Genomic DNA, 17,645 nt, shown 5'->3' with positions numbered 1-17,645 from the left:
TCAGGAGGTAGGTGATACCTGCAGGAGGTTATAGAGATGTGGGTACAGACACTGCACAGTCTGAACCTTGGCAAGGCTGCCTGCTATAGGAGCTATGTGGACAGAGGAGGCCAGGGACTGGCCCCAGTGATGGGTGCATGAAAGTCTTCAGAGAAGGAGAAGTTAGATAGGAGAGTGTGAAAATGATACCCACCCACTCATGTGTGTGGGGTTCTGTGAGCCAGCAATGCATGAGAGATTTTCTCTCTAATCCTGCCCCAAGTGGTAGGGATACTGGAAACAGAGGAGTGCTGTAGACACCATCTCCTCAGCTCCTGCAGCCTGCGAGGCTTCTCTTTTCTCAAACCCCAGCCCAGTCTCCTTCCTCTCCTTGCCTTTTTTTTTTTTCTTGAGCTCCAGCAGAGCCAGAAGCAATGTATAGTTAGGTTTGGGAGGGGAATAACCAGCTAGGGTACCAGACAGGCCAGGGATGCTGCCTGCCTTGGAGAGGCAACAGTCTCCTGACACAAAGGCTGTAGGGACTGACCACCCCTCGAAGGGCTGGTTGTCTTACGTGCAAGGAACAGGTAAAGTAACCCTGTGGCCACAGTTGTGCACTCTCCCATAGAGTTTACACAGTGGCTGCAGAAGGCCTGCCTTGCTCTGTTCACTGGGAAGGATGCTGCAAGTCTGCCCTCTGCATCCTCGGACTTCCTGCTTCATGCTGGGAGTGGTGAGGAGTCACCTAGTTAGCCCTTCAGCTGCAGAATGTCACTCTGCCAAGGCCCAACTCACCCCTAGACACCCTGTCTTGCCACTGGCTGATTGATACTGGTATCTAAAGGCTTGGCATCCCTTTGCCAACTTGATCAAAGGCTTTCCCACTTCTCAGGCCTCCTCCCAGGGTGACCTGCACGTCCCCAGTGCCTGCACCACACTCATTCCTCTGTCCCTTTCTTCCCCAGAGCCTTTCACAAGTCCTGTGCCAATCGGCTTCAGCCCTTGCTACCTGGCATCCTACCTGAAGCACTGCATTGCCAGTTAAAGCTTCCCCACTATTACAGGTTTTTACATTTTATTTTTGTTTATTTGTTTATTTGAGACAGGGCCTCATGTATCCCTGATTGAACTTGCTATGTAGCCAAGGATAAACATTATCTCTCCATCCTCCTGCCTCTGCCTCCTAAGTTCTAGGTTGATAGTCAGGCACCATCATGCCTGGTTTTCTCCTTACTTATCTGATAACTGGGAACAGCCTGTAACTACTGGTATTTCATAGCTCATGTAATGACATGTATATTTATTTACTTTAAGTTTTTTTTTTCTGTGTGGAATCGAGCACACGGCTGTTGGGAATCAGGACTCCCCTTTTAGCCTGTGGGTCACAGGGCTCAAACTCAGGTTCTCAGTCTGGGTAGCACCTGTCCTTACCTACTGAAGCATCTCGCTGTCCTGTGACAACTATTTTTGAAATGTTTAACAAATACATCAAATTCTTTTTTTAAAAAAAAAGATTTATTTATTTATTATATGTAAGTACACTATAGCTGTCTTCAGACACTCCAGAAGAGGGCATCATATCTCATTAAGGGTGGTTGTGAGCCACCATGTGGTTGCTGGGATTTGAACTTCGGACCTTCTGAAGAGCAGTCGGGTGCTCTTACCCACTGAGCCATCTCACGAGCCCAATACATCAAATTCTTAGCAGTAAATATGGCATGTTGGGAAGCTGTGTGTGGGAGGTAACATAGGGCCTGGGGCTCCGGTTTCCCTTCCCCCATTCTGAAGTCTTCCTTCATGCCCAGCTTTCCCATCCCCTACCTTGACCAGGCTCCTGCCCACCCCCTTGCTCCTCCATTCCTGAGAATAAATGCCCATGTCTTTTCCTGTCATGGCCTCTGCTCCACATGGGGCAGGTGGGCTGGTAGGAAGGGTCTGACCTAAGGGCAAGGAGGGCTTAGAGTTCTAGCCCGGTCTCCAAATGGCCTCTAACTCTGTCACCTGCCTTCCGTGGGTGCATCTTGGGTGGAGAACAGAGACTGTAAGCTAAAGAGGAAGTGGGAGAACTGGCAGGGGAGGAGAAATGAGCATTCTCTTACTTCACTTTCCTCCTGGGCATGCTCAGCCCTCCTCAGGCCTGGCCTTGTGGGGCAGGAGATCAGAGTCTCTGAGAGCCTTCATCTAGTTCAGAGCAGGGCGTAGACGCGAAGCCTGTAGCTGGAGGATCCACAGGACCGCACAGGCCTTGCCCAGTTTCTCTCTCATCCACAGAGGTCTCTGCCTTCCTCAGAAGCTCCTGCAGGACTGGCTGTGGTGGCTCCTGAATCCTGCCCAGGACGGCTCTCCTCTCTTCAGAGCGCCCCTCCTTTCTTGCTCCCCATCTCAGCTCAGGAGGACTCTGTGATGTCCTGGGAGCCCACATACCTGCTCTCCCCAGTGCTGCTGCTGCTCCTGGCCTCAGGTGAGGACAGGGACAAGGACAGAGGGAAGGAACCAAGTTGAGGAGAGGGCAGGAGGCAGGAGGTGTGTGTGCACAATGGGGCTCTGTGCTTGGGAGGGCAGAGTACATGGGGGGCTGTGGCCAGCCACTGGCTGCAACAAGTTCTGAACATAGACACACAGAGGGTCTCTTCATGAGAAGGGAACCCATCTCCTCCTGCTGCTGCAGAGGATGGGGGCTCTCTGACATGAAGCACGTATTCCCAGGCTCCTGGACACAGAACCTGGAGTTACTTCAAGCAATGGAGGGCCAGACTGTTTCTGTGACATGCTGGTATGATGCGCTCTACCACTCCAGTGAGAAGGTCTGGTGTAAGCAAATAGACAGCTTGTGTTACCCCTTCATCAGCAAAGGTGCCAAGAAGCTAAGATACTCCATCTGGCAGTCTTCTCAGTTCAACCACTTCACTGTCACCATGACTGAGCTCAAGATGAGTGACTCGGGCATCTATCACTGTGGGATTGCTGTAAATACCAAGATAATTTTTCTCAGAACTATCCACCTGGTGGTGTCAAAAGGTGAGCTTCCCCTTCCATGTGGCTCTCAGCCTTCCTGGGTTGCAAGGCTCCAGAATTGAAGCGGACTCAAGAAACAGCTTCCTCTAGTAGAGACGATCTCAACCTGTGGGTCAAGAGCCCTACAGGGTCTCATATCACATATTTACATTATGATTCATAATAGTTACAAAATTACAGTTACAGAGTAGCAACAAAATAATTGTAACTAGGGGTCACCTCAGCATGAGGAACTGTCTTAGTGTCACAGCATTAGGAAGGCTGAAAAAATCACTGCTCTAGTTGCTGAAAACTGGTGTAGAGAAGAATGGCCCCTCCCCCAAGGCCACCAGCCACTTAAAGCCAGTGGCCAACAGAACCCCAAGCTTGCTGGCCTCTGGCTGATTCTTACTGGTTTCTCTGAACACTTTTGCCTCATTGCTGCTAACAGAAATCGGTTTCTTTGGCTGGATCTTAGAGCTCCCCCATGCATTCACAGCCTTCCATTCCTGAACACCTGTTGCCTGTAATCCCATCACAAACCCTCTCCAGGGGCGGTGGAGAGATCTCATAGCCAATGGGCAGGGCACTGAGAGATGTGGACTCAGAGGAGACAGGTAGAAAGTGAGGCCGACTTGAGGCTTCGTCGGGGAGGCTGGCAGATGTGAGTTCTCTTCGGGATTCTGCCCTTGACAAGCGAGAGCTCTTGAGCTCTCAGACAGTGGTCCAGAGGCTACTGCTGCTGATCTTGAGTCTTCCGTGTATTTCATGCTGAAGACTGCAGTGTCTTAGGGCTATCTGCATTCATACATGATGTCCATATGTTCACAATCCCAGTCCCAGGGCTTTCCTGCTGCAGTAGCACATGCCCCACACTTTTGCTCGGTGGGTGCCTGGAGGCTGTTTTTCTGAAAGTTTTGGCCCAGGCACATCTCATGCTGTGGAGGCCGTAGGTGCTGACCTTCCTACATCTTCAAACACAGTGGGCACAGGGCTGGGGAGACGATCCAGACAATAAAATGCTTGCCACGTATGGAGTTTAATTTTAGTTGTCAAAGTGTCAGAACCTAGAATGATCAGGGAGACAAGTCTCTCAGCACCGCTGTGAAAGATTATCTCGGCTTGAGGTGGGAAGACCCATCTTAAAAGTGGGTAGCACCATTCCCTAAGCTTGGGGTATGGGATGCAATAAAAAAAAAGAGGATGTAAGCTGAGCGCATCCATTGCTCTCTGCTCCTTGACACTGGATATACCTGCAGCCAGCTGCTTCAAGCTCCCGTAGCCTTGACTTCTGTCGCCTTGCTGTGATGGGCTGGGCTCTGGACTGTGTACACTTTCTCTCAGTGTCGCTCTGAACAGGGTGTCCTATCACAGTGATGCAACAAGCATCCAAGAAACTATGCAAGTCTGAGGACCCTAATTCAATTCCCCAAAGGTATATTAAAGGATAGGCTGGTCACAGAGCTTTGTGCTTGTAACCCCAGCGCTGGAGAGGTGGAGACAGGACGAACCTTGAGGCTCACTGGCAAGGTCCAGGCTAGTGAGAAACCCAGTCTCAAAAATTAAATAAAATAAAAATGAAGTGGATTACACCTGAGTCAAGATGGCTAAAAATATCCTTTAGCCTCTACAGGCACGTGTACACACGCAAACACACAAACAATACAGATACATGTGTACAAAGACACATTTTACAAAAGAACACTGGGGGCTAGTCAGATGGCTCAGTGGTTAAGGGTGCGTGCTGCTCTGACAGAGGACCTGCGTTTGGTTCCCAGGATCCTCATCTGGTAGCTCACTGAAGCCTGCTCCAGCTCCAGGGCATCTAGTCTCCATGGTGACTGCACTCACCTGCACATATCACCCCTGCCACATACACAGAACTGAAAATACTAAAAATCTTGAGATGAAAGAACACAGGAAACAGAAGAGGCCTCGAGTTTTCATTTACAGTAACTCCTGCCCCATTCACAACACAGCATTGGCTTTCTGTGCAGGGGGAGTGGATGATGCTACTCTGAGTCCTTGTTTGCTGGCCCCAGGGTTCCTTCTCTCCCAGGGCTGGAGAGTGGGGGGGTTGGGGAGGCGAGAAGACAGATGCTGAACTCACTGTGGTCTCTTACAGCTTCATCCACAACCACCCGGAGGACAACAACCCTGGCCTCTACCCACAGCCCCGTCACTGACAGGTACTGCAGGCTCCCTGGCCTGTCCCCCATCTTGGATTTCCTCCCAGTCTCCTAACTATAGTTCTCCAACTATCACTCTGATAGATACCAACTCTCACAGGATGGACGGAGTCAGATAGTCACTTCTGACCATTTTATATAGGCTCAGTTTTCTCATCTGTGAAATGAAATCACAATGGTATTTCCATATTTGTCTCTATCTATCTATCTATCTATCTATCTATCTATCTATCCAACTATCTATCTATCTATTGTCTATCTGTCTATCTGTCTATCTATCTATCTATCTATCTATCTATCTATCTATCTAACTATCTATCTATCTATTGTCTATCTGTCTATCTGTCTATCTATCTATCTATCTATCTAACTATCTATCTATCTATTGTCTATCTGTCTATCTGTCTATCTATCTATCTATCTATCTATCTATCTATCTATCTATCTAACTATCTATCTATCTATTGTCTATCTGTCTATCTGTCTATCTATCTATCTATCTATCTATCTATCTATCTATCTATCTATCTATCTTCTACTTATATTCTATGATGCAGGTTGAACCTGAGACCTCAGGGGCAGGAGTTTTGACTCTCAGCTTTCTGCTATTGATTTTGAAACTGAGATCTCATTTAAGTCCACCCAAGCTGGCTTTTAATTCACTCTACCACACAAGCTGACCTTGAACTTTTGGTCCTCCTGCTTCGGCTTCCTGTATCTGGGGTGATGGGCCTGTGCCTCTAGCCCAGGCTCTCGCTATTTGCAGCTGCCAAATTCCTTGTCACAGGAGGCTGTTCTGCATCTCTTAAGATAGTTAGCAGTGTCCTTGGCCTTGAATGGCCAATGGCACAAGTGTCTTTCTGAACACACTTGTGGTCATTAAAAATGCCACCAGACACTACTAGATGTACTTTGAAGGACACAGCTATCCTCCCTTCAGTACCACCATCTCCTGGAGTACAGTGAGGGTGGACTGGGGTGAGGGTGGCAAGGATCCCCCCATGTGACTACAATGCTGTCTTTACCTCTGCCGTTCTTACAGCCCTGTCTTGCCCTTCAGTATGAGCAGGGCTCTTGCCATAAAACTGTGTTGAGTCTGGAGAAAGGGCACTAGCTTCTGTTCTTGGTTTCATGGCCTGGAATCTTACCCTACCTGCTGATGGGTTTCCAAGCCCTGGGCCTTTGGCCTCTGTCACCTACTTCTCTCCAAACCCAGCCTCTGTGAAGATGGTGGGCCCTAGGCTCCTGCAGACTACTCCTTGCCTAAATAGATTAAACTGGAGATGAGTTGAGCAGAGATGTCCCTGAGAACACTACCTTTTTCTCTATGGCCTTGCCATTCAGACACCTTCCCTAGAGGTTGCTCTGAGACAACCAGATGTGGAAGGTCTTGTCTACCTCCAGGTGTTTCTTTAGACCCCAAGTAGGTCATATTGAAGTGCATTTAGCTGGCAGATTTGTTTGTCGGGTCCCTTGGTGCTCCTGGGAGCTGACTGTCTCACAGAGAAGGGCTGAGGTAAAGCTACAGGATGGGAACAGGGGCCCTGTGAAAGAAAGAGGCTGGAGCTAGCAAGTTCAGAGTCCCAAGGGGAGCTAAGTGACAGGAACAATGGAAGCAGGAAAAGGAACACTGGCTTGTGACATTATCAACATTACCCTATTCTGGAGACTGAAGGGCTTGGGAGGCAGGTCTGCTGCATATGAGAGTGGTCCCTTGCCCTGCTGAGCAGGGGACCTCAGAAGAGGCCGGGTTGGGGGAGAACCTGTGGGGACTGGGGAAGGTTTTTTGGCAGGAGGTGAGCTGGGCTCTGAAACTCCTTACCTGGCTAACCCTTGTTCAGAGGCTCTCCAGATAGCCCGATGTGGAAGGCCATCGTTGCTGGGGTGGTCGTGGCTGTTCTGCTACTGCTCGCATTCGTCATCCTTGTGATCCTGTACCTGAGGAAAGCTCGAGGAAAGGCCCTGAACGGTGAGCCCGTCCTGTTTGGTTTTGACGACAAGGAAACTGATATGAAAGGCAAGGTGTCCAAGTGGCTTCCTTGCCCATTACAAGGTGGCAGGCCAGGGGTCAGGGGGTGTGGGCAACATGGGGACGATGACACACCAGCCCCACACAGCTTTCAGGTCGGCTTACCTAGGGCACCTCAACAACCATCCATTTGGTTACGACAAGGTGTGCTAGGATTTTGGCTCATACACGTTTTTCATCTTAATTTTTTATTCTTTTATTTTGTGAGTATGGAGGTTTGTCTTGCACACATTTCTGGGCACCATGTGTGTGCCTGATGCTTATCAGATCCCCTGGAGCCAGAGTTACAGGAGAGTTGTGAGCCACCTCCCCGTGAGTGCTGAGATAACCTGGGTTATCCTGAAGAACAATACACGCTCATAACTATTGATCCATATCTCCAGTCCCCACTTTTTTCAACTTTATGATTAGCAACTTGTTAATAAGTTTATATAAAGGACTTTCTGGTTAAATGGTATTATAATGCATGTTGCTATCATCTTTAAATTTTGGGTTTTTTTTCAATATGAAGGAATTGCAGAGAAGTATGTAGGTTAAAAAATACAAAGTAGCAAATATGTAAATATGTAAAAATGGCTCAAAGGGCACAGTGTACAACACGAGGAGCGAGGGTTAGATTAGTAGGTCAGTAGGTTATACCCTATATTTTTTCCAAGTAGGTAGCTTGTAGCTGCTCTTGCCAGATAGTTCTATGGACAACAAGATTAAATGTGTGAGTGGATCAGAATACTCCTGGAGCTTGTGAACATCATTCTTTTTAAGCTCAAAAAAAAAAATCCTTAGAAAGGAAAAAAATTGAAATTCTATGTGCATATTTTCTAAATGTTGTGCAATCAGTTTAGTGTCAATTGCTGTTGACATTTTTTAGAAGACAAAGAGGACCAGCAAAACTCCTGGATTCTGAATACACATTTGCATTCCGTGTTCATCTCGGAGTATGTGTGAGTGTGTGTCCAGGAGCGAGGGTGGGAGGGTATGTTCACAGGAAATGCCGTACTTTACACTGAGGGCTCCGGACACAAGAAACCTGAAATTCAACCCCTTACTACCTATAATCGCACCGGTGAACAGATTATAGTTAAATCTGATGTTTAAGTCTGGAATCTTCAGGGAGTGCCCGGAAACTGATCAGGAAGTTGAGCGGGAATGTACAGATTAATCACGGGCAACCAGGCTATCTGGCTTCTTAGAGTCCCTGGACACTACTCAGTGCTGGGTACTTGGAGGCTCCCTAGGCAGAACCTATCCTTCGGCCAGGCGCTGGCCTCTCTTCCAGCCTGTGGTTGCCATGGGAAGTGGGTAAGTTGGTACATGGGAGGTCCTTCTACTAACCTGGCTGGTTTCCTCACAGTTCAGAACCAATGTCACCCTATCTATGAAGAATTTTCAGGCCAGAAGGAGGAGACCACTGTAAGTAAAAATGACTCTCCCCCAGGACTTAGGGAACCCTGGCTTTCTGGTGTACATCTGTGCTTGTGAACTTTGACCTGCACTCGGTTTCTCTTTACTCTAAGTGGTGAGATGCACTCATGACTGCTCATGTACTCGTGACCTGCTTCTGTGCTTCCTTTTTATGCATTTCTTCTCCTTGTGTTTTCCAAACCCGAGAGAGAAAGAGAGAGAGAGAGAGAGAGAGAGAGAGAGAGAGAGAGAAAGAGAAAGAGAAAGAGAGAGAGGACACAGACAGAGACAGAGACAGAGACAGAGACAGAGAGAGATCAGAGAAAGAGAGAGAGAGATGGGTAGAGCTGTTGGCTATCACCTCAATGGGAAACAGCTTTTCCTGTGTCTTAGGTGCCCAGTCAGACTACAGAGCAGCTGCCATTGGTCCAATCAGTGCTGGAAAACACTTGATGAGCCATGGTTCTCTAAGTCCTCCTGAGAACTAGGTGGCTTGGGTAATTCTATCTCACCTACAGATGTGAGATCCCCAGAATTAGGAGGCTCCAAGGTCATCTAACCCAGCTGTCTGTAAAACACTAGAATCACCATGAAATGCGTACCCAGCAAGTCCCTGTCTAACTCAGTCCTAGTCAAGCTTAAACATGCATACGGTTCCCTTAGAGAACTCGTTAAAACGATTCTTGAAGAGTAATAGAAGCAGCAAAATTGGAGCAGCAAAACACCTGGACTCTGAACACACAGCCTCATTCCATGTCCACCTTAGAGTGTGTGTGAGTGTGTATCCAGGAGCGAGTGTGGGAGGGTGTGTTCACAGGAAATGCTGGTAACCCCAAGCCTTATGAGGCTGAGTCACCGTGCACTCCAATTTCAAGCCAGCCTGGGCAACATAAGGAGACCCAGTCTCAAAAATACAAGGTCGGGGCTGTAGCTCAGTGGGAGCAACATAAGGAGACCCAGTCTCAAAAATACAAGGTCGGGGCTGTAGCTCAGTGGGAGTCTTTGCCTTGTTCAAGTATAAGCAAGACCCTGCATTCCATCCTATCATTGAAAAATATGCAAATCAGTGGTTCCTTAGTCCCCGCCCAAAGGACCTTTGTTTTCCAGGGACCTGGAGCAAGGCTTGACTGAAGTTTAAAACTGGAACCTAGGAGGGAGGCCAGTGCTTCTCAGCTCAGTGACAGGGAGGTAACTTTCCCAGCCATCTTCCCAGAGGCTCTACCGGCCCAACGTCACATCCCATCTCTTTTTAAAGAAAATATTTATTTATTTTGTCGGTCTGAGTGTTTTGCCCACATGTATGTATGAACACCAAGTGTCTAGAGTGTAGAAACTCGAGTCAAACCTCCTGGAACTAGAGTTAACAGACACTCCCATATGGGTGCTGGGAACTAAACCCAGGTCCTCTGGAAGAGTAGCCACTGTGTTCAGCCACCCAGCAATCTCTCCAGCCCATGTTCAACATCATAAACTCTGTCTGTGTCCCTCCACCCAGTGCTGACTCCACACAGGCCACTAACCACTCGAGCTATTCTTTCAACAAACATTTTTTTTCTTTGATTTTCAGAGCTTCAATCAGCAGGCCCACTCCAGTGAGGACACTGGGACCATCTGCTATGCCTCTCTCATCCACCTAAACCATGTAAACCCTCAGGACTCCATCTACAGCAACACCCAGCCCTACCCGAAGCCCTCTCCTGACCCACTTCTGACTGTGGAATATGCCAGCATCTCTAGAAACAGACTCGGGTCCTCCAAGCCAGATTAACCAAGAGACGGAGACCAGCAACTGAGGGCTGAGCTCCCAGGGCAGTGAGCATGTAGGTACAACGCTACTGTCTCTGTGGAGGGGCAACTTCCTACACAGAGTTAAGATGGCCTCAGACGACAGAGGACACACTTTCTTCAAGGAAGGTGACTGAAAGTGCCATCGAGAAGGACTCTGGAGCCCTGTTCTCACCCTTCTGGAGGCCTAGGACCAATGCTGCTAACACATTCTGTGTGGAAGAGAGATGGGTCGGCGCCTCTGAGTGACCTTAACCTCCCTTCCTTGTGTGACCATCACTTCCTTCCCCCCTGGTTCATGAAATTGAAGCGGGTTGCACAAGTTCCTCAGGAACTTTAGGCAGAACTACGACATTCTGCCCAACCCCCAATCCCTCCCACACCAGCCTGACCCCTGTTTCTAAAACCATCCTGCTCAGGGAACTCTGGTGACTTTGCTAGGATGAATACTAAGATGTAGGCAGTGACCTTCTGAGGTATTTCCAACCATGTCAAAAGCAGGAACTTCCTTACCATAGCCAGCCACACATCTCTGTCAGAATGCATCTGGGCTCCCCAGCCTTCTAGAGGACTAGCATTCACTCTGCAAACTGTGTCTACCTGCACCACCTAAGACCACACGCTCCTTCCAGGGTCCTAGCACTGAAGATGTGGTTCCTGGACGCGGACTGCTCACCCTTATGAGGCAGACCCTTGTGGGGGACAGGGCCCCTATGAGGCAGACCCCCGGGGAGTGGGGAGACGCAGCTACAGAGAAGGAAGGAATGCTGTGAGTGTGGCCCTGTTCCTGAGCATTCTGCCTCACCCTGCCTGCCCATGCCCTCCTCCTATGATGCAGATTTGCCTGAGGGAGACAGGATGCTTACCACCTCTGGCCTCACACCCAACTCCGTCTTGCTCCTGGGTTATCGGTCTCTGCTCCTGATTTCAGTTGACCTGTGGTCTTGGGCCGTGCTTCAGTCAACACTGTCTCCTGGAAGCCTGCTTTCTATTGTACATTCCTTGAATTGCTCTTCTTGGCTATGGCTCATCCTGAAGGTTGGGCTTCTCATGAGCTGTCAAAACCCAAAAGGGTTTTTCAGACTGGAGCTCCTGGCGCTGACTAAGCTGTATTTGCTGGGTCAGTATCAATGGATACTTAGGACTCCCAGAACCTACACTCAAGCTTGAGGACAAGAGAGATTGATTCTAGGATGCAGTTGGGAATACTTATAATGTGTACCTTGCCTCTATATGGACGAAGAGCCTAAACGTTCCTATTTACATGCATTCCTCCATTTTACAGATGGAGATATACTGAGGCACGGGGAGACTTGGTCTCACAGGTAATAAACAGTAAATTGCCGATGATGTTGGTTTTTGCCACTGCACTTCTGGTTCCTGCTCCCTCACGGATCTCTTTGTGTATGTGCTGGGGGAGACATCTGAAGGGATAGTGGAAATCAAGGCTTAGATATAGGGATACACTAGGGACAGATAGGACGGGGGAGTAGGACCCGAGCGACAGAGGCCTCAGGATGCAACAGAGGACAACAGTGCAGCTTACACTGCTGAGACGTTGGAGGTGAGCAACCCCTAATTTATCAGTGGCTCCAGACTGGGCCGGTTCTACACTACCGCTACCACTGAAGGCTCCGAGGCCTCTCCAGACCATGTTCTTACCTCTTCTTAGCTCAGGCCTCTGCAGCAAGCCAGCACCCTGTGCCAGGGGTGTCTGCGGAGAAAAGAGGCGTCTCATTTCCTGTTGCTGTGATAAAGTACCATGAGAAAAAAGAACTTACATCAGCAAAGGGTGAGTTGTACTTACAGTCAGAGGGTACATTCCACAACAGCTGGAAAGTCCCGGCAGCAGGAGCCGGAGGCAGCTCGCCATGTTACATCCTCAGTCAGTAAGCAGGCAGTGGTGATGGCTGGTGCTCAACTTCCTTTCTCCTTATTTATTTATTTATTTATTTATTTATTTATTTATTTATTTATTATTTATTTAAGTGTGTGTGTCTGTGTGTGTGTGTCTAGGTGGCACATACATACAGGTTCCCCCCTCTTGGAGTCCAGGACCCAAACCTAGGTTACGGTTTGCCTACCTTCAGGGTGAGTCTTCCCACTTTCATTAACCTAAGCTAGATTGTTACTCACAGGCCTGGACAGGGGCTTGCTCCCTTGGTGATTCTAGACCTTGTATTGGCCATCCCAGAGGAGAGACACTTCTTAGACTTTTGGGCTCCCATAGGTTCCAACATGTGTTTGTGTGTGAGCTGTTCCTGAGGGTCAGTCTTCACTCTCCCTCCCTCTTGCTCAGGGAACCCCAGGTGATAGCTAACCTCTCCTTTATGCATCAGGGGCATCTCAGGTCACCTCAGTGAGATATTCCTTTGTGTAATTCCATGGCAATAACAACAAAAGAAAAACAACACCGAAGGCTGGGGTGGCAATATGTGCCTTTCATCCCAGCACTTGAGAGGAAAGATCACAGTGAGCTCAAACCCAGCTCCGCTTTAACCAGGTCAACCAGGGCTGCATAGCTAGATCTCGTCTCAAATCATCAGAGGTTTTTAACAAAACCATAGCTAAAGATGACTTGGGAGAACAGGCTATGGAGAGATGAGATGGCCTTACCCTGCCAGAAGCCAAAACTCACTCCCAAACTGTTCATGTTTACCGCTGTATTTGGAATGGAAAACTGGCTGAGGCTACCGAGCTAAGAACAGACTGAGGCACTTAGAGCTGTGTGGGAGGTGTGGGCTTTGACTGAGCAGACATTCCCAGTCAGGGGAAAGGCTGACGCAGCCACTCTCCCATATTGGGGAAAAAATAAAATAAAATTAGATTCCTGCCTTATGTTTTACACAGAAATACATTCCAGAAGGAGCAGAAGCTAAATATAAAGAGATGAACAATAAAACTTTTGGAAAAAAATATAAGCATTTATATGATCTGGGCATAGTGACATATACCTTTAATGCCAGCACTTAGGAGGCAGAGGCAGGTGGACCTCTGTGAATTTAAGGCTAGCCTGATCTACATAGAGATCCAGGATAGCCAGGGCTACATAGTGAGAACCAATCAAGATAGATAGATAGGCTGGACAGTGGTGGCGCATGCCTTTAATCCCAGCACTTGGGAGGCAGAGGCAGGTGGATTTCTGAGTTCGAGGCTAGCCTGGTCTACAGAGTGAGTTCCAGGACAGTCAGGGCAAAAGAAACAAACAAAGAAGAAAAAGAAACAAACAAGGCAAAAAAGAAACAGACAAAAAAAATGAAGAAGATAGATAGATAGATAGATAGATAGATAGATAGATAGATAGATAGGTTTTCTTTTAAAGTTCATATGATTTCAGAGTAGAAGATTTCTTACACAAGTCAGCAAAGGCATAAACCATAAGTGTTTTTTTTTTAAAGTCACATATTTGACTGGATTCAAATCGAAAACTTTGGCACTGAAAGAGATGCTGGAACAGCTACAGGATGAGCGGCATAAACAAAGACAGGCCCCACAGTGCACATAGCTGGGAGGAGACCACTAGCCCAAGCTAAACAGACATGGCTTCCAAATTCATAGAGTGGAGCTGAGGTGGCTTAGAGGGCAGGCCTGACCACCCAAGTTTAGTCCAGAGATCTATAGCAAGGTGGATGGAGAGAACCAAGTCCACAGTTAGCCTCTCCTCACCGCACCCCCAACCCCAACCCTCTTCACTGATAGGCTATTTCTCCGCCAGTGAAATGAGACAATGCAAGCCAGATTACAATATATTAAAGGCAGGTTTAATGAGAACTTGCTCTCAGGCAAGTTCACTAACCCCAAGGACTGAGGCCACTAAAGTCACCATGGTGGGGGTGGGGGGTGGGGAAAGAGAGAAAGTGAGAGAAGGAAAAGAGAGCTGGAGAAGCCAAGAATGCCTGGATTATACAGGGAAGAGCCTCTGAGGGAAGGTGGGCCCAGCCACTGAGCTGGGAAGTTCAGGGTTAGGGGCAGGGTATGCCAGGTAGGGACTGAGGGATCTTGGAAGAGCCTGGAGGCCAAGTCTGCTTTGATATACAAAATATGCATCTCAGTCCCTCATCCCAGGTTTGAAACCAAACATTCACTAACAATCTGGGGCCAGGCAAGATGTCGCAGCACATAAAGTTACCTGCCACTACTCATGACAGCCTGACTTTGATCCTAGAAACTCACCTCCTGGAAGGATAGAACAGACTCCCAGAGGTCCTCTTCTGATCTCAGCGTGTCCCCTCCATAATAAAATGGTGTACTTCTTCTCATTGAGGAAAAAGGACAAACCATTTTCAACTTCAATGTCAGGAGACTAAACCTGCAGAGCCTTCACAAGCCTTCGTGAGACAGTGGACGCTAGAGGAACACCATATTTTTAATTTCACTAGCAATAGCACTCAGAAAAACCTCACATCTCAGCCAGAGAAACACTGATACCCAGCAAGCTCCCTGGAGCCATTAGATGTAGGGCTGGAAAGGTGGTTCAGTGCCAGGGTACTTGTCTGTTTTGTTAAAAGTGCTGGGTTCTATAATATATATTTATAAACACAGGGAGATGCCAGATTCATAAAGGTATACATAAATGATGCACACTGTCTCTTTCTCTGTCTTGTCCTAGTCTCCGTTCTCTTCCCCTTCCTTCCCTTCCCATCCCTTTTCTCTGACTCTCTTCCCTTCTTCTCTCTTCTCTCTGAGGGCTGAGCTGTTTCCCTGTGGGTCTGCGGAACCCAACCCAAGGCCATGCACACATTAATTAGGCAGGTGTTCAATCACTAAGCTGTATCCTGAGCCCTGCCTTCACATTTTTGAATTGTGAAGAGTACTAATAATCATGATTGGAAAATAATGTAGTTCTCCCAAATAGGGAGGCGCAAAACCTGCAAAACCACTGTAGAGTCTGTGTGGGTGTCAAGTTTCTATGTCAATATTTATAAGACAGAGAAAACAACATTTAAATGTGGACATGGAATGAAAAAAAAAAACAATTCAAATACAGTGTGAAGTCAAATATACAAACCTTGGTGTGAAGGAGAATCAGTGTGAAAGCCCGCTTCACCCTGTGTGTGGCTTTTTCATCTCCTGGATTGGAGCCATCTTTCTCCTCCTCTGCACTCCTTGTTTTCAAGTCCACACATCTCAGCCAGCAACCCTGATGCCCACCAAGCTGCCTGGAGCCCTCAGATGGGGCACATGTAAGGTGCACACTCTCTGTGGGCTTCACTCCATCCTCTGTATGCTTAACTAAGACACTCTGATGGACCAGCCCGATTCCAGCTGAACATTAAGAGCCATCTTGTTACAAGGTCAAAATAATTTCATTTCTGTCTTCTGTAAAACTTAGATTTAACCAGGTCTTGACCCGTCTTCTGGAATTTGACATGTTCCACACCCTGTAGCCTGACTTCCACCCTGATAAGGTGTTCTGCCAAATAATTTTGAGGTTTTCAGCTAAGTTCCTATGTAACCAAAATTTCTCTGGAAATCCTCCAACCCTTGAAAACCCTCTAGTCTTTCTAGTATTTTGGGGGGGAGGGGGGCTAGGGGGTGTAAAAGGCTACATTTTCCTATGTTCAATGCTATTTCCTCAAACCCTACTTGAGGGAGCTAACTTTGTCTGATAGAAAATAAAGCTTGCTTAACTTGACCAAAGAATCTGAGTATTGTGTTTTAGTCTTGTTTGGTGGATTAGCAATTGGGAGCCTCAAAAAGACCCCAACACAAATTCTGAGGCTGGATCTTCACTCTGGGCTGTAGATGGGAATGTTGCCTCCAGAGGCGGTGTGCATCTTGCAGATGTTCCAAGGAGCTGAAGCATGCTTTCAATTTGGCGGCACTCAGAGGCAGAGGCAGGCAGATCCCTGAGTTCAAGGCTAGCCTGTTTTACAGAGTGAATTCCAGGACAGCTAGGGCTACAGAAAGAAACCCTGTCTCAGGGAGAGAGGGGAGAAGCGGGAGGAGGAAGGGAGAGGGAGAGGGAGGGGGAGGGGGAGGGGGAGGGGGAGGGAGGGGAGAGGGAGGGAGAGGGAGAGGGGGGAGAGGGAGGGGGAGGGGGAGAGGGAGAGCAAATGAATGAGATCCCAGGCCACCTCCTGACATGGTGCCTCTCATCTCTTTGATCAGATTTTGGTGCCACCCTGACAGCAGGGACCAGCTTCTCTAGTTGAGTCTTCTGATTAAAATATAATTTAGAAGAATCAGCAGAGGTTTAATAACATGAGATAGGATCCGGACAGGGTTTTAGACAGACGAAGATGGCAAAAACCTTTATTATTCTAAATAAAAGATTTTTAAAAAGACCTAAAGACTTAGGCCACAGCCATAGACACAAAGATAGATGATGAAACACACAGACCCAACTGAAGTCTGTCACTGTGCCTAGCGAGATTCTCCCTCCACCGTTACTTCCTCGTTATTATTTTCATGAAAAAAAAAGGTGGGGGGACTTTTGCCAGAAGACATTGCTGGAATGTTACATGAAATGATTTCTAGATAGCCTCAGATATCAACAAATATGTGAGCAGTTTTCATCAGGAAAAGAGCCAATGGCTATCTGAGAAGGTCCTCCTAGAAGCAGGCTCCTAAGCTACGGAACCTGATGAACACAGCTAGAAGGGGCTCTGAAACCAACCAGAAGGAAGATGGCGTATAACAGACCAAACCCAAAGCAGCAGAGAGGAGAAATGATGATTTAAACGTTTCTTCTTAAATGTCCTCACATTCATTGCATCTGCATTTCTCAAACCAGAGACGCTGTGTCATTTGAAATAAGCGAAAGGTCTTCTAGTAAGTTTGCCAATCCTTTTTTTTTAAATATATTTTATTACGTATTTTCCTCAATTACATTTCCAATGCTATCCCAAAAGTCGCCCATACCCTCCCCCATCTCCCCCATTTCCCTACCCACACATTCCCATTTTTTTTTTTTTTTTTTTTTTTGCCCTGGCGTTCCCCTGTCCTGGGGCATATAAAGTTTGTGTGTCCAATGGGCCTCTCTTTCCAGTGATAGCCGACTAGGCCATCTTTTAATACATATGCAGCTAGAGTCAAGAGCTCCGGGGTACTGGTTAGTTCATAATGTTGTACCACCTATAGGGTTGCAGGTCCCTTTAGCTCCTTGGGTACTTTCTCCAGCTCCTCCATTGGGGGCCCTGTGATCCATCCACTAGCTGACTGTGAGCATCCACTTCTGTGTTTGCTAGGCCCTGGCATAGTCTCACAAGAGACAGCTATATCAGGGTCCTTTCAGCAAAATCTTGCTAGTGTATGCAATGGTGTCA

General features: G+C 47.7%; 1 protein-coding gene across 1 annotated transcript; it reads left to right on the top strand.

Annotated features, from left to right (window-relative positions):
• Positions 1–2,181: 2,181 nt before the first annotated feature.
• Positions 2,182–11,725, top strand: LOC110284186 (uncharacterized). Its single transcript, XM_021149873.3, has 6 exons — positions 2,182–2,440; positions 2,686–2,997; positions 5,099–5,162; positions 7,004–7,131; positions 8,543–8,601; positions 10,160–11,725. Exons 1-6 carry the CDS (start codon positions 2,383–2,385, stop codon positions 10,358–10,360), a joined length of 822 nt encoding a protein of 273 aa, XP_021005532.1. The 5' UTR covers positions 2,182–2,382; the 3' UTR covers positions 10,361–11,725.
• Positions 11,726–17,645: the final 5,920 nt, after the last annotated feature.

The sequence above is a fragment of the Mus caroli genome, unplaced genomic scaffold (assembly GCF_978045245.1).
Source record: "Mus caroli unplaced genomic scaffold, Mus_caroli_1 scaffold_18, whole genome shotgun sequence".
Lineage (NCBI taxonomy): Eukaryota > Metazoa > Chordata > Mammalia > Rodentia > Muridae > Mus > Mus caroli.
The sequence above is the reverse complement of the archived record's forward strand: the minus strand, read 5'-3'. Positions and strand labels throughout refer to the sequence as shown.